This window comes from Microchirus variegatus, assembly GCF_963457635.1.
Source record: "Microchirus variegatus genome assembly, chromosome: 19".
NCBI classification, from domain to species: Eukaryota; Metazoa; Chordata; class Actinopteri; order Pleuronectiformes; family Soleidae; genus Microchirus; species Microchirus variegatus.
In genome coordinates this window covers 9264386-9286873 of record NC_139820.1, presented here as the reverse complement: position 1 = coordinate 9286873, position 22488 = coordinate 9264386, and the positions used below count along the sequence as shown (strand labels likewise).

The 22488-nt window shown below is 39.3% G+C and overlaps 1 protein-coding gene across 1 annotated transcript; it reads right to left on the bottom strand.

Annotated features, from left to right (window-relative positions):
- Nucleotides 1-1170: 1170 nt before the first annotated feature.
- Nucleotides 1171-13894, bottom strand: LOC310940702 (adhesion G protein-coupled receptor E5-like; the record flags this gene model as incomplete). Its single annotated transcript, XM_083905691.1, has 17 exons — nt 1171-2912; nt 3064-3165; nt 3491-3665; nt 4429-4587; nt 4739-4956; nt 6426-6620; nt 7858-8025; nt 8161-8360; nt 8439-8558; nt 8692-8845; nt 8938-9048; nt 9631-9674; nt 10020-10148; nt 10702-10830; nt 10913-11056; nt 11209-11283; nt 13864-13894. The coding sequence occupies 17 exons, from the start codon at nt 13892-13894 to the stop codon at nt 2871-2873; spliced, it is 2196 nt and encodes a 731-aa protein (XP_083761817.1). The 3' UTR covers nt 1171-2870.
- Between the last annotated feature and the right edge of the window lie 8594 nt (nt 13895-22488).

Sequence of the window (22488 nt, the reverse complement as noted above, 5' to 3'; positions counted from 1 at the left end):
GACACTTTTACCTCTGTGAAATTAATCAGTATTGATTTAAGTTCCATCTATCTATCTATCTATCTATCTATCTATCTATCTATCTATCTATCTATCTATCTATCTATCTATCAGCTTAAATTGAACTAAAAGAAGACATTGTTATCTATCTATGTATCTATCTATTAGGTTAAAGTTAGCTAAAAGAAGACATTGCTCTCTATCTATCTATTAGCTTAAAGTTAGCTAAAAGAAGACATTGCTAGCTAAGAGAAGACATTGCTATCCATTTAGCGGGATCTTAAAGTTAACTCAAAGAAGACATTGCTATCTATCAGCTTGAAGTTAACTAAAAGACATTGGTATCTATCTGTTAGCTTAAATTGAACTAAAATAAGACATTGTTATCTATCTATTAGCTTAAAGTTAGCTAAAAGAAGACATTGCTAGCTAAGAGAAGACATTTCTATCCATTTAGCTATCTTAAAGTTAACTAAAAGAAGACATTGCTATCTATCTATCAGCTTGAAGCTAACTAAAAGACATTGCTATCTATCTATTCGCTTAAAGTTAGCTAAAATAAGACTATCTATCTATCATAACATAATATAATACACAGTAATTTGTTTCATTTGAACTACAAACAATATAACTGGAATAACTAAAAGTAGACATTGCTATCTATCTATCAATCTATTCTCTTAAAGGTGGCTAAAAGAATACTTCTATCTATCTATTAATCATAATATACTATAATATACAGTAATTTGTTTCATTTGAACTACAAACTGTAACTATCAGTAATTATAAAACACAGTCCACTTAAGTCAGTTCATTATACACTGATGGTCCATTTCACCACAGAAATACTGACAGGAGTGCAATAAACGTTGATGAAGGTATTTATCAAATACCTATGAACTGTTCATCCATTACTTCATATATTATACAGTAAATCCTCAGGTGTTTTTTTTTTTTTTCCATTTCACAACCAAGAAAGTGTCTCTAATCTGACTAATGTTGATGAACCACACACACAAACTCTCTTTTTACACATTTTAATAACAATTTCTGCTGCATATTCCTAAAATAAACATAGTACCAAACAACAACTTTGAAAACACACACACACACACACAAAACCAAAGTAAAAAAATAGCTTCAAACTACATCATGTATAGTAAACTCAAAACAATAGGAATCTCACAATCTTACATTCACCAAATGCTGCATATTGCATATAGTAGCTTTTTCACATAAATATACATTTCTGAAATGCATGAACAAACAGTAACAATGGTCACAATATTGTCGCCAGTCACACTTACAAACCAGAGTTCAGCTCAGTGGCAAACAAATCACTCTTAATATGAAATGGAGAAACAATAAAAGGTCCCAATACCTTTGTATATCATAGAAAAACTAATCTTTGTATCATAAGATAATGTGAACTGGTTGGGTACCTGGGACTGGGTTATTCTGTGCACCATGTAAGTGAAGATGTGCTGGACAAAGACAAAGTGCAATAAAATAATAAAAATCAAGTCTGAAAATCTCCCATTGGACCCCCCCAACAAAATGGCTGGAGTTCTCGTTTCAGGAATGTAACACTGCACAGGGACTCAAGGGACATTTTACTCCATAAACACAGTTTGATTGCAGGAAGCTGCACTCTTATCAAAGGGGTGGGGGTCTGTTTTTGAGAATTGTCCACGGAGTCATTTCAAAATGACTAACAAAAAAACTTTGTGGACAAAGGCACAGCTCAGGCAGAAGCCAAGATAGATTCTTTAAGAAAAACAACAACAGCCACAAGTGCTTTGAAGAAATCCACTTATTTTGTTTAAAATCAAGAATATCAGATATAAAAAAAATGGAGGCAATCTGATTGAAGCCACTTGATTGGTCATCGGCGTCATGAATCATCAGTTTCCTACCAATACAGCATACTGTTCGATACAGTACATGGAAAGTGTTCTGTCCTGTGACGGTCGCGCGAAAACAGAAACCTTATTTACAACAAGCGTTTGTATAAAACAGTAAATCAGTATCACTCTGAACCAAAGGGAATTACAGCTTATATTGTGGCAGTGATATGTTCTCAACCAATAAGCTATTATTATAATTAGTGCTGGCCGCGTTAACGGCGTCAACGTTAACGCACGTTAGCGCATGACACGTTTCCGTGACGACTGACCGGAAAAAGACGCGCGTGACATGACTCCGGATTGTTAAAATGAGTCTCTAAAGTAACGCTAAAATTTAAAAACAGAGGCACACATTCGCAGTACACAGGTACGCTGGTAATTTGTAGCGCTGCTCTTTTCGGACCGCTTCAGTTGGACTGTAGGCGCACTAACGGCGCCTACATTCAAAATGTTGATGCTTCACTGTTTAAAGAAGGTTGAGAGATCATCCAATTGACTTAAAAAGGATCTGAAATGTCTATACTGAATGTTTTTATCATTTTAAGCTGTTTGAGAACTCGAATTGTGACCCAGATCAGAGTTATAAAAATAATTGACAATGATTTGGGGGCGAAAGGGTCACAGGAAATGACGTGAATCCTATGCTATGACCTTTGCACGCACACACAGCTGAACATCAACATCATTAAAACAAGAATTCATCTAAGACGTTTTCTCTTCCTGGATCAGACACTGTGTGTTTTTTATATCTCTTGCCAACATGGAGATTTTGTTCCAATCTTTCAGGTTGGTGAAGCCGCTAACTTCGACAACTTCGGTTCAACCTGACATTAAGGTGAGGTAAATAATGACTGAGTTTATTCATCTTATTATTATTATTATTATTATCTGTAAATAACCCACATTTTTCAAATAAAGGCCAACTTGGCTTAGTCTTTGAGGATGGTGAAAGGACATAGCTGTTTATATTTGCGATTCCCCAGTGTGCTGCGCACTTCTTGAACCCTGAGAACAACAAACAAACATGTTAGAAAAAATATGTCTCAATGGCGAGAGAAAGGGTATTCAAAGCATTTATAATAATACTGTTAAAATATGAGGTAAAAGATATATATGCACATACAACTACCATGAGTACGTGTGATCTGCAGCTTACTTGTGACTGACTGCTGGAGGGATTGGTGCTGCTCAAGTCTGAGTATCTCTTCTTCTGTGGTGTGCAGATGCAGGAGAAGAAATGGGCATACTCCTCTCTCACCTGCAGAGGGCGGTAGAACATCAGTTTAAGAAACTCATATCACTGCAATGTACAGTATTTCTTTGACAACTATACTCCATGTGTGGGAGAATTTATGCAGCCTTCAGTGAGCAAAACTCAAAATATATTTAGTAAAAATGTGCTGGTCCAAAAGCTGACCTGCCTCCTGATATAAATATACACTACCGTTCAAAAGTTTGGGGTCACTGAGTCTTTATTTTTAAAGGAAAAGCACTTTTTTCAATGAATATAACATTAAATTAATCAGAAATACACTCTATACATTGTTAATGTAGTAAACGACTATTCTAGCTATTTATTGTACCTGTTTGGACAGCAGACAGTGCATGAAGAACAGCAACGCTCCCTGTAGGCTGTTCAGAATAGTAAAGATATACGCTGCCACCTCCGCTGTTCTGCTCTCTTCAAACAGCAAGGCACCAAACACCCACATCAGTCCCAGTATGCACATCTGGGCGATAGCCGTCACTGTAAATGCTCTGCAGAGGAAACATAAGGGGGAGGTGGGGGAAGGAATGATAAAGAAAGGTTAACAAGAGCGCAGACAGACAGATGACTCAGTTACCACTCAGTGCTGTAACCTGGAAAAACCCCCCAAAGAGCAAAAGAAAGAGAAATATGGCATTATTTCTAATATGAATAAACTTTTGAAAGGTAGTGTATGCTGCCAGTTATACATGTCTGTGGATTTGGATGTGAACAGTGCAGTTTCCAGTCAAAATGACATTGCTTTGACTCCATGGTAAGCTCACATTTCTAGTTTTCTAACCCCACCACAATTTCGTATACATCTGCATGATTTGGATAGGTTCTTGGGGGGGGCCCCTTCGATAGTATTCCCATCAGAGAGCAGCATCAGTCCTATGAAAACAATCGCCACATTTTTCCCTTTCACACATTCTTTCCATGTGTTTATCCCCAAAACTGCACCATATCTGTAAAACGTATGTTTTAACTGTTTGATTGTGCAACGGGGGAGGTGTCTGTATCATACTGTCTTACATAACACATGACAACAGCAGGAAAGGAGGACACACAAAAACTGGTAACACTTCATAATAAGTACACACTATTAGTGAAGCATTAATAAATGTTGAATTCATCATTTATAACGAGTTAGGGTTATTATGTAGATTATAAACACAATTATAAATGTTCATGCTTAACTCATGCTAATAGTGTGTACTTATTATAAACGTTTCTTTTTGGTCACACTCAGGGGGGCCAAACACACAGACTGACTTGATTTTGTGTAGCGTGGAGAGATCTGGGTTGAGGCTGGTGAACTTCTGGGCGAGCTTCCACACGGTGATGATGAAAAAGAGGACGTTGATGATGATGATGCAGCACACAGGGCCAAAGAAACTCCAGATGAGGCCATCTTTCAGGGACAGCCAGCAGCTATCCAGGGGAAAGGAACAACACGTGCATGAGAAGGGTTTCGGCATGTCGTCACAGACATACTGTAGATAGAAGCTGGTCTATGTAATCCACTGATGTCATTGTTAACACAAACACAAGTGCAGGCAAGGAAACAATCTCTTTCACTCACTGCTTGTCTGTGCCGTATCTGTTCGGTCTAATGATCGCCGAAATGATGACGATGACAAGGGGCATCCCATAGCCAAAGACTATTAGATATAGTGGACGAATGGTGGCATTGAAGACCAGGACTACCATGCGGTAGAGCTGCACACCTTCCAGCAACATCCAGGCGAAGACACCCAAGAAGAAATAATGAAGCATGGCAGCAACAAATCTGCAGCCGCCCTGTGACATGACATGATGACAGAAACGATGTCAAGATCAGAGAGAGAAGAGAGAGGAAATGAAAGAAACACTGTTACACCTTTGTTACACCTTTGTTACACCTTTGTTACACTGACAGTGCTGTCAGTGTAACAAAGGTTATACTTCTCTGTGCACAACTACATTCAGAGATCCTTCACTTTAGCAAAAGTAGCAATATCATTCATCAAGCACTACAAATTTCCAAATGTTCTGATCACAAACACATTGTCAGTGTAAATGATGTAAGCACTATTGTTAAAGTAGACATATTATACCCGATTTCTACAAGTTAAATCCTAACGTAAATACTCTCTGAGGCTGGAAGTTTGTGTAGAACTGCACTGTGCAGCCAAGAATAGAACACTTTGTGGACTTCCACTCTTCCGGATACTATTGCCCTCGCCTGCACTCTCACGTTTTTTAGGGACAAAGCAGAGCTCTGCGAGACAACAATTCCAGGAATATGTCATTGTGACGTAGCAATGAGACAGAAGCCATCTTTTTTCACACTTTGCCTACTCATAGGGCCTCCAGAGTCCCAAATATAAGTATTAAAATGATTAAAAAGTTGATTCTGTGTCCTTCATCTGCAGTGCTAATGGAATCTGTAAAACAAAATTATTACACCCGACTGAGGGAGCATTTGCGTGTATACAGCTGCAGAGCAGGGGCGGTTGGGGACAAGAAGCGTTTACTATGTCAGTCCACTGAATGACTGGGTTTACTGCGCTTTAGAATTCACTTTTTCCAAATTACAAATTCCATTTGCTGAATAAGTATCATCTTGGTCCATTTAGGAGTGTTTTCCACGACTTGTGGGTACACCAAAAAAAAATCAGGTTTTGTTCCATTTTAAATATTTTACTTTTTCGGTGTGAGTGTCAAATTGCTCTGTAGTATTTCCTTTTCTTTTCGTGCCTCTGGATCACCGCAATGTTATTTGCAGATTCTGAAAGTGAGATTTCTAAGCTTTCTTAGATATAATACTTCTATTATACTACTATAATACTACATAATGTCTAACACATGGAAATCTTTAAAAAATGTGGCCATTTGAACGTAGGCACTCCTCAAACTGGTTTATGGAGAATTCTAGCCTCAACGATTTATACCTTCTGGGAGCCAAGATACAGAATCATCACATTTGCATAATTCAACCCTCTCCTGGTCAAAGCTGTCAGTGACATCTGTTAGCTCACAAGACAAAAACTATTGTAGTAGGTGGAACAATGGTTATCAATAACATGTCTAGGGACCCCGAGAGTTCTAAAAGAGAAAAATAAAATGAAATATGAATATAAATTTCATAAAAATTAAAAACAAGAAAGATAGGATCAAAAGTAGCTACATATTTCTAATGTTATATATATATGTTATATTATTGGAACAGGAAGACTTTGGTCTGATTGCTGCCCCCTGTGTAACTTATTTGCTTCTCCAAAACATACCACGGGTTCAGTTTGTGAAATGCCCGCCAGAAAGATGATGTCAGCCAGGAGGAGGCAGACGCACAGGTGCAGGTGGATGGTGGTGCGCGTCCCTTGTATGGAGCGGCAGAACTTGAACGTCAGGATGCTCAGGATCAGACACACGACGGAGATGATCAGCCCGATCTTGCCCACCAGCTGGAGCGCAAACGGATGCTACAGGAGAAAAGCCACGTCAGATCCTGGTGTCATGACTGTAAACTGAGCTCATGCGGTTATCATTTGCACCGGTGTGTGTGTGTGTGTGTGTGTTTACAGTGACATAAGTGAGGGAGAGGAAGTGGGAAGTCTTATTTTAGTGTAGCGGTGATTTTTCAAACAGCTGCAAACAGAAACAGAGGTCTTACCTTTTACACAGCTTGTAATCATTTGGCCAATTGATTAAAGTGTGTGTTTTAATTTAATGTGCGTGAGAACATCTGATCAGTCATTTAAACAGACTGTTCAAATGATACTAAATGCTTTGTCTATGAGAAAAGGTCCATGTTTTTATGATCAAATGTTGAGGTAGGGTAATGTTAGGGTTACGCAAGTAGCCAAGGGTACATTTTGTGTGCGAGTGTGTGTGTGTGTGTGTGTGTGCGTACTTGCAGTTGTCACATCTAAAGAACGTAATTTCTGAGGAACTGGTTTAGATTTGCAGGCTTGATTTGTGGTTAGGTAAAGGTTAGGGCTTTCCAAATGAATGGGAGTAGATGCAATACCCTCAGACGTACACTACCGTTCAAAAGTTTGGGGTCACCTATATAATTTTCCATTAAAAGTCACACTTTTATTCATCAAAAGAGTTGCAAAATGAATAGAAAATATAGCCAAGACAATGACAAGATTAGAAAAGAATTTCTAATGATCCAATAGCCTTCTAACGCGATTAGCAAACACAATGTACCATTAGAACACTGGAGAGATGGTTGCTGGAAATGGGCCTCTAAACACTTATGTACATATTCCATTAAAAAAGACGTTTGCAGCTAGAATAGTCGTTTACCACATTAACAATGTATGAGTGTATTTCTAATTCATTTAATGTTATATTCATTGAAAAAAAAAGCTTTTCCTTCAAAAATATGGACATTTCTAAGTGACCCCAAACTTTTGAACGGTAGTGTATAGCTGTGCAAACCTGTGTTTGTGTGTGCACTTTTTGAGCCAGAAAAGATCCAAAATAGGACTTTTTTTGGGATAAACACTGACTTCATCAGGACCAGCAGTTTTTGGACTGGTCCTAATGAGGCAGAACCTCATTTCTGATGAAATGGTCCATGTTAGGATTACAATGTGATGCGGGGTTAGTTTAGTAAGGGTTAGGCATCAACTGGTTGGAAATCCGGCTTTCCAAATGAATTGATGTCAAAGCAGTGTCCGAATAGAGGTCACTGTATGTGTGTCTTACCTCCATGGGGTACAGGGCCATGAGTACCGCAAAGCTGCTCAGATGCTCACAAGTACACACAGTGTGCGAGGCATTGGACGACTGCTGATAGCAACCATCTGTTGACCAGGCCTCTCGCTCATTCCAGTAGGCACAGATGTAGCTCACCTCGAGGGACGCGTCTGTGTCCTAATTGGCAAAAACAAAACATTATGTCACAGACAGACCGTATGTTTTATTTATAACTCCAATGCAACTGTTATGACTGGAGCAATCAAAATAAGCAGGACTGCTGTTTGTTGACAGTAGGAAAGGTGGGACTACCTTCACATGTCTGAGTGTGATGTTAACAGAGCGGTGCAGATGCTGAGTGGAGGGATTAGAGACCACGACGGACACAATTCTCGAGTAGATCTGAACGGAGGGATCCACGCCATCTTTTTCAAGTCCTTTGAGCTCCTCAAAAGATTTGTCACCAGAGCTCTTCAGGTTCTTGTAGCTCAACAGTGCAGCCAAAGCAAAGCCTGAACAAAAAGAATAAGAAGTGTGACTGTCTTTCATATACAGACATGACCAGGCAAGAGAGGAAAAAAAGAGGTTACCGGGATATGTTCCAGTCCCTGTTGCTGTTTCCCAGTCAGTGTCAAGTGTTGCATTGTCATTGGTCAAATGGATTGGTCCAGTGGGCCGGGTGTCTCCTCTCTGAACAGCAATCTCTGCATCTAAACAAGCAAATTCCTCATTTCAAATGCAAATACCAGACTGCAATATTAAACAGGAATTTATCATTATCATTTAGGGAAAAGGCCAGTGATTACCAGTCATTACTACAGACGTGCACATTGTGAGTGTTACCTGTCTCATTAGTCTCCATCCTGGTGAGGTTCTTTTTCAGTTGAGGACCGATGAGCATAATGGAGTTTTCCAGTGTAGTGAGCAATGCGCTCACACCTTCACTGCTGTCCACATGACCAGGTGAAAGGATGGCATCGGTAGCCGTAAAAAGTCTCTGTTGCAGCATAAAGCAGACAGATTAACAATTGTACACGTTGTGTGTATACATGTGTCATGTATGTGTGTTTTTTTATCTGATGTTCTGACCTCCAGTAGCGCATCTCCATTAAGCCCCTCTTCAAATGTAGCATTTGGGTTGGAGAGAGCCACACAGCTGTGTTTCATCATGGATAAAATATCTGCCAAGCCCCCGAGCAACTGAGAGACAGAGAGAATAATGAGACCATTCAGCTTGTCCTACACTACAACTCACATACTAAACCCTACACGGCCACAGGGTGGTCTCATATTAAATAAAGGCAACGCTGTTGAGCAAAACGCTCGACCACTGGGTCGCTGTACTATAAGTGACCCTGAGAACAATGCAATAATAAACACAGTTGGAAGGGTTAGTTTTAAAGATTTTCAAAGTTCTGACCCACATTGTCTTTACTTTGTGCCATTGTGGGGAAACTGCCTCAGACATGGATGTTCGCTCTCACTGAAAACGTAGCAGCCGAAAGCGACACAGGGGAAAATCAGATTTTAGCCACATACCAAAAATAAACCCTATAACTGTTTTATATTTCTTTTAAACATTATCCAACCCAAACTCCAACCCCTCCAGTCCTTCTCACTTGGCTCTGTCTGTAGGATGGCTAACAATGTGTCAGTATCTCATACAACCACAACCACAACCACAATCCACTTCTTGAAAAAAAAAACCTTGCAATACAGTTTATTTATTGATTGTTGTTGATAGTGTTTCCGTCATGCTAGTAAGTCAACACGTAAGCGTACCTGGGTTGGCCCACTTTCAGCACTGAAGCCGTCGCAGTCAAGTTCTACATGGAGCAAAACATGTGATCGTCATGTTTCATCACAGTATTATGTACAGAGAGCAGACATTCTACAGAGCAAGCAACACAGCAGCACCGGACAGAAATCCTCACTGTTATCTTGTAAGTTGCGCGTAATCGTTCAACACGAAAAATAAAGTCAGACTGAAGAGTCATGGCAACAAGGAAGCCAAATAAAACAAAACAAGCCAACTGCAGCCACTGCACTGAAAGCTGCATGTAGGAAACTTTGTGTGAAGAAATTGACGTTTAATATGAGGAAACAAAAGTTGCACATTAACCAAGAAATAAAGTTCATGAAGTGGAACAGTGTGTAGTGGCTACACTAACCTGAACAACGAGTCCTTTCGTTGCCGTAATTGGTGAATCCTTTTGGACACTCGCACAGGTAACTCCCATTAGTGTTCTTACACGTGCCTTTCTCTCCACAGATGGTAGGGTCTGCACATTCATCTATGTCTGTTGAAGGACAATGAGCAGAGACATAGCAAATGGATGAGCAGCCACAAACACTGAATACGACAAATATAGTTTGAGCCTAAGTATCGCTGGAACTGAGGTCTTGTCAGTCTGTCGATGCTGCTTGATCTAAGATCTAACAAACATGATCTCTAACTTTCTCGGTAAGGTTTAATCAGAACCAGCGGGAGGCAGGATATGGCTTTGTGGTCATATGTCAGCTGAATCTGTATGAAGCAAAAATCAAGATACACAGAAATGATTCTAAGAATTCCTTTAAATAACATGAGAGATTTTGCTGCTTTATCTCTTCCTAGTCCCATGTTGTGTCAACTTGAAGGTTGCGCGTTCGATTCCTGGCTCTGCTAGTTTATATGCCGATGTGTCCTAACTGTGACTGCGCTGCACTAAAAGTAAAGACAAATAGCCAGAAGCTTCCTGGCTGCATATTGCACCAATGATGAGGAAACCCTATGGGAGTGTACAGTATTTTTGTGTTCTCTGGAAATTCCAAGCACAACTTTGTAGTAACATCAAAGTGGACTCTACTCACCTATGCAGCCTTCACTGAGAGTTGAGTTGGTGTACCCAGAAAGGCAGGTGCAATTGTAGTGCCCAATCTGGTTAGAACAAGAACCACCATGACCACAGATTCCCTGATGTTCGATACACTCGTTGATATCTGAAGGAATATGATACCAGTGAGAAGGACTGGAGAACGTTCATGCACCATCTCTCTCTCTTTCACACACACACACACTCACCTTGGCACTGTCCATTATCTGCCGTGAAAATCACATTCCCATTAACCTCTCTGAAGCCAACGCTGCACTGACAGTAGTAGCTGCCTATTGTGTTGATGCACGTTGTGTAATTCCCACATCCTTGTTCTTCACACTCATTAACATCTATAGATTTGAATTAAAAAAACAAACAAACATAAGCATAGAGGACGATATGCAATCAAATATGACAGCAGTCACTCTTATTTCCTGCCAAATTTCCTGAGGAAGAGGAAGGAGAGCAATTGTTAAAATAGGAGGTAATGGCAGATTATTACCAACACATTTGCCCCTTTCGCGGCCTAATCCTGGTTTACAGCCATCGAAACACGTCCCCAGCATACACATCAAGCCTGAGGGGGAAAAGAAAGAGGCCAGTTAATCGAATTTTATAGTAACAATGACGAGAGAGACACACCTGCTCCATTGTTACCCTCAAAAATCGAAAATAAACTAGTTTGTCATATTTAACCCGGGTGCAACTCACAGTACATACAATCAAAAAGGTACACAATATTAGCAACAGCATTAGTTTCTCTGAATTAAGATAAATATTTGTCACGTGACCCACACATGGTCAGTGCTACTGTGATTTATGTGGGATGTGTTTATTTAGTTTTTCCTCATTGTTTTGGACCACTAAAGTAGTTGCTTTTGGGCCACATGTGGCCCACGCGCCGCCATTTGAATAGGCCGGTTATTGTTATATGTTTTAGCCGAAGTTTGTTTGTTTGTTTGTCTGTTAGCAACATAACTCGAAAAGTCACAGACGGATTTGCATAAAATTTTCAGGAAATGTCTGCAATGGGACCAGGTACAAGTGCTAACTTTTGGGCATGATCCGTAGGGTGGGGATGGGGGGTTATGGTCTCAGCTACCTTGGTGGAGGTCTGCGCTCTCCGAGTGCTTTTCTAGTTCAATATGTGCACCCTCCATTTGAGTGTGATTTATTTTTTTCCTCTTCCTCCCACTAAACTCCGCCCACAACATCAGCGCCACATTGCCAAACACGTCAGTCACATTTGTTTGACTCAGGAGTCACTGAAGAAATCAGCACCTCTTGCATGTGGAGTGAGTTATATATATATATATATATATATATATACACATATTCCCATCTCCCTCTCTTTCCCCTCCCTTGAACACAATGAACCCTCTGTTGTTGTCAGACACAGGCTGGAGCTCTCACAGTAACACCACTTCAGGAAAACCAGACAGTTTGTCAGTGACAGTGAGTGAGTGTGTATGTGATTGAATCCCACTTCATGAGCAGACAGACAGGAACAAGGGCCGGCTTCATGCGCTGCTGACGTTCATTCACCAGTATACGCAAAGTGGTAAAAAAAAGAATGCTTTATCTGTGGGAGAAACTATCCTCGCTGTATGTGACGTTTGTCTCACATTGCGTTTCCCTGCGTCTCTTTCTCTCTCTTCCTGTTGCGTTACATCTGGGCCTGACAGAAAAAGAAACTTATTTGGCAAATGCTTCTGTCTCGGTTTGCAAATGCTTGTTTCATAGCGCAGACAGTAGGCAAATTGTGTTGCTAAAGTGCAGTCAAGTTCAACTCAATTATTTAATTTTCATCAATTTCTATTATTTTTTGTTTACTTTATTTATACTATTCTAATTAGACTTTTATTGTTTTCTGCGCCATTCATCTTGTTGATTAGATCAAAATTACTGCGAAAGATTTAGGGTTGAACAAACTATGGAGAGGCTTTTGTTTGACCCTCTCTGACGGCTATAATCTTCATAACAGTAGTAATGCTGGTTATAGCATGACACAGGACTGTATATACACATACATATACATATACATACATACACACATATACATATATATATATACACACATATATATGCACACTTATATACATACATACAAATATATATATGGTGTATATATATATATATATGTACATCATTGAATCACCAAAAGTACACACTTAAATAAATAAATAAACAGTCTATTACTTTTTATGGTGATGGTTAATATCAGTGCCAAAAAACGAGAACCACAGGCGACGACGCGCTTCTGCGGTTAGCGTGACGTAACTATGCAAACGGCCTGTTCTCGACAGTCAGAAGGGAAGAATCACTTTATAAACTTCTAAGAACAAAAAGGATTACATTACAAGCTTTTCAATCCTAAACTAAGAGTGTTTTCAAAAGTGCTATAAAAATAAAGTCTTATTTACTTAATATAGTTCACTCATAATAACGCTCACATGGTGACACCTTGTGACCGCCTCGTTCCAGGAGATTAATATTTTCACATGAATATTATTTAAACTTTGTGGGGAGAGGTAAGTAAGAGGAAGAGCCAGATAAAGGGACAGGTCGGGGAGTTTGTTCTGCTATAAGTCTTGAGTGAGTTCTATGAGACTGATGGACAGTATGCACTCTTTTGCCTGCCATTCTAGTACAGTATAATATTAGCTGCAGTGCAAAGAAGTATGCATGGTAGTTCTGTGTCTGTTTGGTTATTATATTATTTTATACCATTATACCATACACCATACCAGGGTTTGTGGCTAATCACCAAGTGATTCAGGCTTTGACTGTGTTTTGGTTTAAGAGCCAGACGAGCTGCTCTCTGACAACCCTCGTCAGAGCAGAATCTGTCCGGTGACAGAGGTTGTTCTACACGGTTCTCAGTGTGCCTGGCAGGGTTTACATGACCCACGACCCATGCGTACTAGAAATAAAGCGTTCATTCTCCTGTCAAATCTATGGAACACCAGCAGTTGTACTAACTCAACAAGACGAAATGAACGCCTGAATGAATAAAAGCGCCTGTCTTTTCAAAAGCAGAAGTGCATCAACTGACATCCAACATGTCTTAAAATCCCTGTACTTTGTGTTTCTCTTTTCTGAGCCATCAGCTGGCAACATGTGACAACATACACTGTGCTTTCATTCACAGACTTACCCAGAACGAGCAGCTCCTTAACAATCCCCATGTCAAAGGCAAAAAAAAAATAGAATATTCCACACACTGAGGACTTTACCAGTACAATGAATTCACTGTAAATGTGTTTGGCTTAATCAAAGTTAATAATAATAACTTCACAAAAACTCAAAAAAGTATTTCCACTAATAGAATCCAAAGATAAAGATAAAGTTAAAAAAGTAAATCCATTGAAAAGATAAATTCCTTTTTGTAAAGGATATTCATATAGTGGCAGGAAAAATAATAGTGAACCTTCACCAGCTTTCGTCCTCCCTCTGATTCAGTCTGAGCACACCCTGCTCTCCCCCTTCCTCTCTCTTTCTCTCTTGCTCACTCACTCGCTCACATTGCTTTCTCTCCCTGCTGTCCTCCCCTTCACTTATTTGTGGCCTTCCCTCCGCCACAGCTCTCTTTCAGGCTCTCTCGTTCTTCTCCCGTCTCACTCCGTATCTTTCCATGTGAACACGTTTCTCACACTGGCACCGTATCACATTGCACACACACACAAACCCGTACCCCTGCTTCCACACACACCACACACCACCCCCGTCCACACCGCCTTTCACATTTTCCTCTCCGCTCCAGTGGCCTCTATTTCAGGAGCTATTCACAACACTCTCAGGAGACACAGTGAAAGAGAGGAGGGGGTGAACAGAGACGATGACTAACACTCAATCTAAACAGCTGCTCCTTTACTTGAATTTTGCCAGTAAGTAATCTTATATGCGTTTCCCTCTACTCCCCCCAATTCCTTCTCCACCACCTCCTCCGACTTTTTTTTTTTCCCCGTCTCCCCCTCAAAGTTCAGCCTTTCACCCAGTCCCACTGACAACTCTTAGCATTTTTTCCTCACAGGCAGAAAAAATGCTGCAAAGAAACTTTTTATCATCTTTAAAGACACGAAGCTCTGAGCAGACACAATCCACAAACCAGTCCTGGAAATGTGAAAATGCAAAAAAAAAGAAAGTCGCCAGATTGGTGGTCTCTCTGGCTGAGTCTATAATTCACTACTTGCCACAACTTACTGTAAACTAAACCCCATCCCTCTCAGTCACTGTTGATTTTTGCTGTCAAAAACCACTGTAGTTTATGGGTGGTTTGAGTTTTGCGTTAGAAGTTCAGTGTTTTCAAACAGTTAAAAAAATGGGCCTCCGTGTTTGCACTAGGGTGTTAGTGTTAGTGCAGGCGAGGAACATCATTTACGCCACGTTTAATTATTTTGGTTTCTGGGAAATTGTTTGTCCAGCACTGTTGCATACAAGCTCAGATCTTTGACCTTTTTTTTTAACCCAAGAACGAGATACTTGGTAGCACCGTTGCCAATCACCTTGACTAATGATTGAACCAGATACGTTTAATATCTGTGACTCACCCCAAATCAGCCCTTCGAACATGAGGCATTTTGACATGTTTTAACAGGACTGAACACATTAACGATGATAAGTTCAGTTCTGAGGAAGCTAAACCCAAAAGAGTTGATTGGAAAAAGGTACACCTGTGATATTCTGACAGTAACCAGAGTGAGTCAAAATGGCTACAACAAAGGGCCCCACTGTCTGTATGGGGGATTTCACTGTGGAAAAAGAAAGAAAAAATAAGTTTCACATTGCAAAAGAAAGGACTTTCAGAAGTAGACAACAAAATGGTCATTTGTGTAACCGAGTGGTTTGCAACTTCCTAAATCCAGTGATGCAGATGTCATTGTAAAGCGGTAACACTTTATAATAAGTACACACTATTAGCATTAGTTAAGCATGAATAAATATTGAATTCATCATTTATAACGCATGCATACTCATTAGTATGTAGTTTATAAACACAGTTATCTATGTTTTGTACATGGCAGCACTTCAGCATGCGAGTAAAACATATATATATATATATGTATAACTGTGATTATAAACTACATAATTATGAATATTCATCCGTTATAAATGATGAATTCAACATTATTCATGCTTAACTCATGCTAATAGTGTGTACTTATTATAAAGTGTTACCATGCAGTGAGTCAGGCTTGGTAAGGTCACCAATGCAGACAGTTTGTTCCTGATACGTAAGTTCCTGTGTTTTGGGGGTTTTGGTTACACCCTCCTTAAATATAGTCGCTAACCCCCTAAAACAAAGATGCATGATACAGCAGTTGTGAAGAACAGCATCCAGATGGACGAGGACAAACCAAAGACATTAGTCAACTGAGGCTGAAGTAACATAATGTAAGAGTAGCAAATTTCGGTTTTTATTTTTTTCCCCCACATGTGAGAGAGTGCTGATGCCAGTTGCCACGGTTACCATATAGCATACAGATACAGCATCTTACCACGTTTTACACTTAATTCTAGGTGCGAACGGTCAGTTTCCTATGGCATGTTGCGGTGATGGCCGATATAGGGAACCGGCTGCTGGCTTCTGTTGCCATAGTGACAAGAAAACAACACACTGTTGCACACATCATCACACGTATCATATATATGCAAACACGCAGTGAGATAAATGCTACTTGATATATCACCTCTTTTCCTCCCGTCAGTTTCTCCTTGACTCTGTGCCGTGGTTTCCTAAGCATGGAGTTGACTCTGTGTCAGTTACTTGTCATATTCATGCAGACAGAGGGCCAGACATATAAAGACAAATGAGCATTCTGCGTGGAGACAGAGACAAACCACTGGCGCATGTAAGCAGGAAGAGGAAGAGAGAGTATTTAAGTTCATGTTCCCCACCAGCATCTTTAGGAACAAATAACTTAATAAAAGCAGATATTGCTCGGTGTGCGTGGATGAATTCTTCATTAGTTTTAACTTTTTGTTTTTAAAATGTGTGGCCAGCCATGGAAAACCCAGGAACAAGTAGACTGAGGGACATTTTGAGTCATTTACAGATTCTGAAGGTGTGATTTTAAGCTTTCCATCAATGTCTAACACATGGAAATCAGAAAATATTTCAAGAAGATGTGGCCATCTGAATGTAGGCACTCCTCAAACTGCTTTAGGGAGAATTTTAGCCTCAAAGATTAAGATTAAAACAACAATACTGAGCTAGGCTAGGTAGCTAATAACGATGTAGCTGCACAGAAATGCATAGTGGATTATTAAAAGACAGTGGCTAGCATGAGAAAACATGTTTTAATCCTTGTATGCGACTTCGTATGAACACTAATGTAACGTTGATCAACAATGTTAATGAAAACTCACCCTAATAAGAGGTTCGGGGTGCTGTTGTCATGTCGTCTAACTTTTATGCTAATACGTTAGCATAAAGTCCGCTAGCATACATGCTAAAGCTAGCGCGTCTGCTAGCATAGCAGAAGTGAGAGCGGCGCTGGCTTCTGTCTTTGTTAAAAAGTACAGCCGCGAGTTGGTTCTTCTGCGTTTTTCTTTATCCATCTTCATTCAAGGGTGAACACACACACTTGTTGCTTCTTCTCCTCGTTCACTTGCTGTTTGTTTACATTCACGAAGCTATCAACATGGCCGCCACGTCCCAGAATGCAACGCTGTGCCCGAGCCCTATTGGCTGAAAAACAACAACAAAAGCACTGGAATTTTAACTTTAGTAAGTTTTTATAGCAGGTTTGCTAGTTTTTATTAATTTCCATGTTTTGCTTAGTTTTTGTTGAGTTTTTATTGGTTTTAGTGTTAGTTTTTTGTGTAATATGGAGTATTTGCCAGGTGCAAGATTCAAAAAAGGTCAGAATAATAAGTATTGTGTCATAAAAACACAACAATAATCCAACTTTAAAGGTGTATTAGGACACATGAACAACTATTCCTGAATCAAATATCACAGTCTACAAGAGAATGTGTGTAATACTGCTGAGGTTGGATGCAGTTAGATGTATAGTCAGATAAATAACATAGCTAACAGACTAAAGACATAACAACATAAATAATAATAATAGTCTCAACCTGAGTCAGTTTCATTTAGTTATCAGGGGTTTTAAACTCACATTTTAATTTTTTTTTCAATTTTGTTTGTTGTTATTGGTTTTTGTCAATTACAATAACCTTGGTGTATGTGTGTGTGTGACTCTCTTTACATTTGTTAATATCTGAGTTTCCGAGAGTGTCAGGCTGTGAAAAGTGATCATGACTTTATCTGCAGCCGTGCCATTGTTTACATCAGTGTTTCTGTATGTGCACACTATATACACGTGTGAGTTTGTATATATGTGTGTGTGTGTGTCATGCCTGCAGCCGCCAGACGTGCACTCAGTGAGCGTCTGCCCGTTGTGACCATCAGTCATCTAAAAGGAGAAAGTGCCTGGGAAAAAATGTGGTCTGTCAAATGAAAGAAAATCTCATTAAAACAAGACAAACAAGTGTGTTTTTGTTGTTGTAATATGTCAGTTTACTCTCAAGCTGTGACTTTCACATAATCATCATGGGCATGTGTGACACATTTTCATTTGGTCAAATGAAACACTCTCCCATGACCACATTTCCACCCCTGACGCACTAACTGTACTTATGCAACATCTGTCTATGTGTAAACAGCTATTGCTGCAACGCACAGGGACGCAGAGAAGTTACGCTGGGTTTTTCAATCAATCTTGCAAACTTAAGGCTGCGGCACATGGACGTTACCCACCCATGGGTCGTGGGAGAGTTTGAAATCATCCCGAAAAGGGTCACAGAAAAATGAATGATCACTCAGCTGTTGTCAAGCTCAGCATTTATTGTCAAGTGTAATCATCAGAGTCATTTTTGAGACTGAAAGGATCTATTGTCACGCCACGCTGTGAGCTGAAGTTGCTCTGCCGTTGCGTCATGCTGCTACTGTTCGGTCGCTCGCGTTGTGGAATAAAGCTTTACAACACTGACAGATGTATAAATGTTAGCGCCCAGAGCCACAGACAAACACATACACAGAGACACAGAGAGAGATTCTTACCATGTGGAAAAAGAGTGAATTGATTATAATCACACTGTTGCTGTTTACGCTCTAAAGTTTGAGGTGAGCCACAGTGGTTTTGGGTCAACTCTGGTCAAGCCTATGAAGATCTGAGGTGGATTAAATTTACCTTTTTCTCCCTCAGTTGCCACATCCTCTTCCCCCCCAACATCTTTTCTGAACACATTGTGACTTCTCTCTCTTTCCCTCTGGTATCATCACTTCTTTCTACATCTTTTCTCACATTTATTCGATTCCCACAGTTTTGCTCGGTTTGTTTTCTCACATTAGTCCATCTGGTCCTGCTGCGGATGAAAGAAAATCACATGTTTTCATAATGATGATGCCATGATTATTGATGATGATATCTTTATTTGACTGTTGACAGAAAAAAGAAGGCACAGTGAGTGATGTGCTGCACATATTTCTCCAAGCTTCTTGCTTTCTGTGGCTTCCGATCACTCTGCAAGCCTGGTTTTATACTGCGTTATTTTTAACCAGAAGTGCTGAGTTTTTTTTCTTTCTTTTTTTTCTGCCAATCTCGAGTGGCTTCCTTCTGACGCCACAAACACAATCGACAGCATGTCATAACAAAGAAGAGCAGGCTTGTAAAAAAAAAAAGGTGTTAACGCTCTGCGTGATTATTATGTCTTATGATTTTCCAGGGGGGTTCCAAAAGGGTCCTTCTAAGGGCTGAGGTTCTACCTGGACCCATTTGCTTCTGAAAAACCCTTTCCCGAAGAAAGGGTTTTTCAAGGGTTCTTGGTCACACTAATGGTTCCAGTAAGAACCATTTTGATCCAGAGAACTCTTTAAAACCTCTTTCCTAAATAAAGGGTTTTAAAAGGGTTCTTGGTGGAACCCGGGCAAAAAGGGTTCTCCAATGAGGACAAGCTGAAGAACCTTATAAGGTTCTACTTAGCACTTTTATTTCTAAGAGTGCAAGGGCTGAGGTTCTACCTGGAACCATTTGCTTCTGAAAAACCCTTTCCTGAAGAAAGGTTTTTTTCAAGGGTTCTTGGTAACACTAATGGTTCCAGTAAGAACCATTTTGATCAAGAGAACCCTTTAAAACCCCTTTCCTGAATAAAGGGTTTTAAAAGGGTTATTGGTGGAACCTTTACAAAAAGGTTCTACCTGGAGTCAAAAAGGGGTTCTCCTATGAGGACAAGCCGAAGAACCTTATATGGTTCTACTTAGCACTTTTATTTCTATGAGTGTAGAGAACTGATTTTCCTCAGATATCCTGAGACCTTCTCATGGTCCACAAACCTGATTAAAAGCAACATTTTTAACACACCCTCACTATGTTTGCTTCATGTTTGTTTCTCACGTCAGTTCTGGCGTCTCATGATGAGAAGGTTGTGAAAACGCAGAAAAGAAAAAAAGTGTCAACACTCACAATGCAAAAGCAACCGCAGGTGCAAAATGTCGACTGTACTTGTGAAAGTACGTGTCTGTACATTCAAACATATTTACAGAAAAACAGTTAGAACCCAAATGTCAAAGTTGGAAGTTAAAAGTTATTTTAGGGAAGTGATTACAAACATCTTCTCCTGTCTACTTCTTGTCTTGTTTTGACTAATATGACTAAATTGCACATGAAGTACACTGTCGATAATGTACTTCCCTAAAATGTGTCTCCATCTTGTCCTCTTCTGTGACACCGACTCCTTCACAACATCCATGAATCTTCGCTTCTCGGCTCCATCTTCAACCAAACTATCAAATCAAACAAACAAATAACGCTGTAAAGCAGAAGTAACTCAGGATTACTTCACATTGCTTACTTATTTACTGGGAAAACCAGTTGTATTGAACCAGTCTGCTCATTCTCATCTGACCTCTGGCATCAACGAGACATTTTCTCGCAGGAAATGGCTGCCCACTGGATATTTTCTCTTTTTTTGGACAATTTTACTGTCAACTGTCGAGATGGCTGCGTGTGAAAATCCCAGCAGAGCACCATCTAAAATATAATAAGACCAGCCCATCTGGCACAAAACAACTATGCCACATTAAAAGTCACTTTAATCTCCTTTCATCCACATTCTGATGCCCAGTTTGAACTAAATGTTTCTTTGGCCAATCCGCCGAACTCTATCATACCTTATAAGGCGGCCGTTCAACGTATGTTGACAAGAAAAATGGTCCGTCGGTGTTATGCGGCCCTACATTTCCTTCCTGTGTGACCTATTTGAGCCAGGGCATAGCCCATCCTGTCAACAGTCTGCACAAAACAACATTAACCATCCAAACAGAGAATTTTCATTGACACACACACACACACACACACACACACACACACACACACACACACACACACACACACACACACACACACACACACACTGAGCTGTGAGCTCAGATTAACAACAGGACATTATGGCTTTTGCTTCCACCCATAAGTCTGCCTGGAGAAAGTGTTGATTTCACAGACCAGTGCCGCAAGGTACAGTATCAGCAGTTCAGTAGTTCATCCGGTGGGAACCATAGCAACAGACTCGACAGCCGCCCCCCTTTTTCCACCTGTCACTTCCAGAGGAAGTGCTCACCTCATTGGTTCCTTCCTGAATGACTTGGTTTTCCCATGTTAGTATTGCAAAAGGCCAAAAACAGTTTGACTTGTTACTGTGTGAAAATGGATGTTTAACTATGGCTTAAAGTAGGTTTAACTAAAACTATTGTTTTTTAATGTATGTATTGTACTTTTTGTATACATATATATATATATATATATGTATACAAAATAAGATTTTAAGTAGATTTTATTTGACTGTGGAAAGCAATATATATATACAAATATGTATATATTTATTAGACTAGTTGCTTTGATTGCTATTTGATTTCGAAGTAGATTGTAGAAAAGTATATTTTTATTTGATGTGGAAAGCAATATATAATATACACATATATGTATTGCTATTTGATTTCTAAGTAGATTTTATTTGATGTTGAAAGCAATATATATATACAAATATATATGTATATATATATATATATTAGAATTTATTAGACTAGTTACTTGTATTGCTATTTGATTTCTAAGTAGATTTTATTCGACTGTGGAAAGCAATATACAAATATACATATATGTATATATATATATTAGAATTTATTAGACTAGTAGTTTTTATTGCTTATTGATTTCTAAGTAGATTTTATTTGACTGTGGAAAGCAATATATATACACATATATACAAATATATGTATATATATTAGAATTTATCAGACTAGTTGCTTTTATTGCTATTTGATTTCTAAGTAGATTTTATTTGACTGTAGAAATCAATATACATATATGTATATATGTGTATGTATATACATACATACATATAAATATATATATATTTATATGCATATTAGAATGTAGTCCACTAGTTGCTTTTATTGCTATTTGATTTCCAAGTAGATTTTGACTGTGGAGAGCAATATATACGTATATAAATATATATATTTATATACAAATGTAGCACATTTGTGTGCTGTACAGTAAGGTAAACTAAAATAATGCCTTTTAAATATGGACAAACAGTTTTTATGTGTGTGTCTGTGTGTGAGTGTATGTCCTATCACCGGAACGTCCCCTGGACTCTCTCTCGCTGTTTATCTCAGACTCCATTAGAGAGCATATGTTCCCATTGAGTTATCATGTATACAGAGGCGTAAACATGGAAAGAAGGGGATCAGAAGGTGATGAATTACATTTTCCTG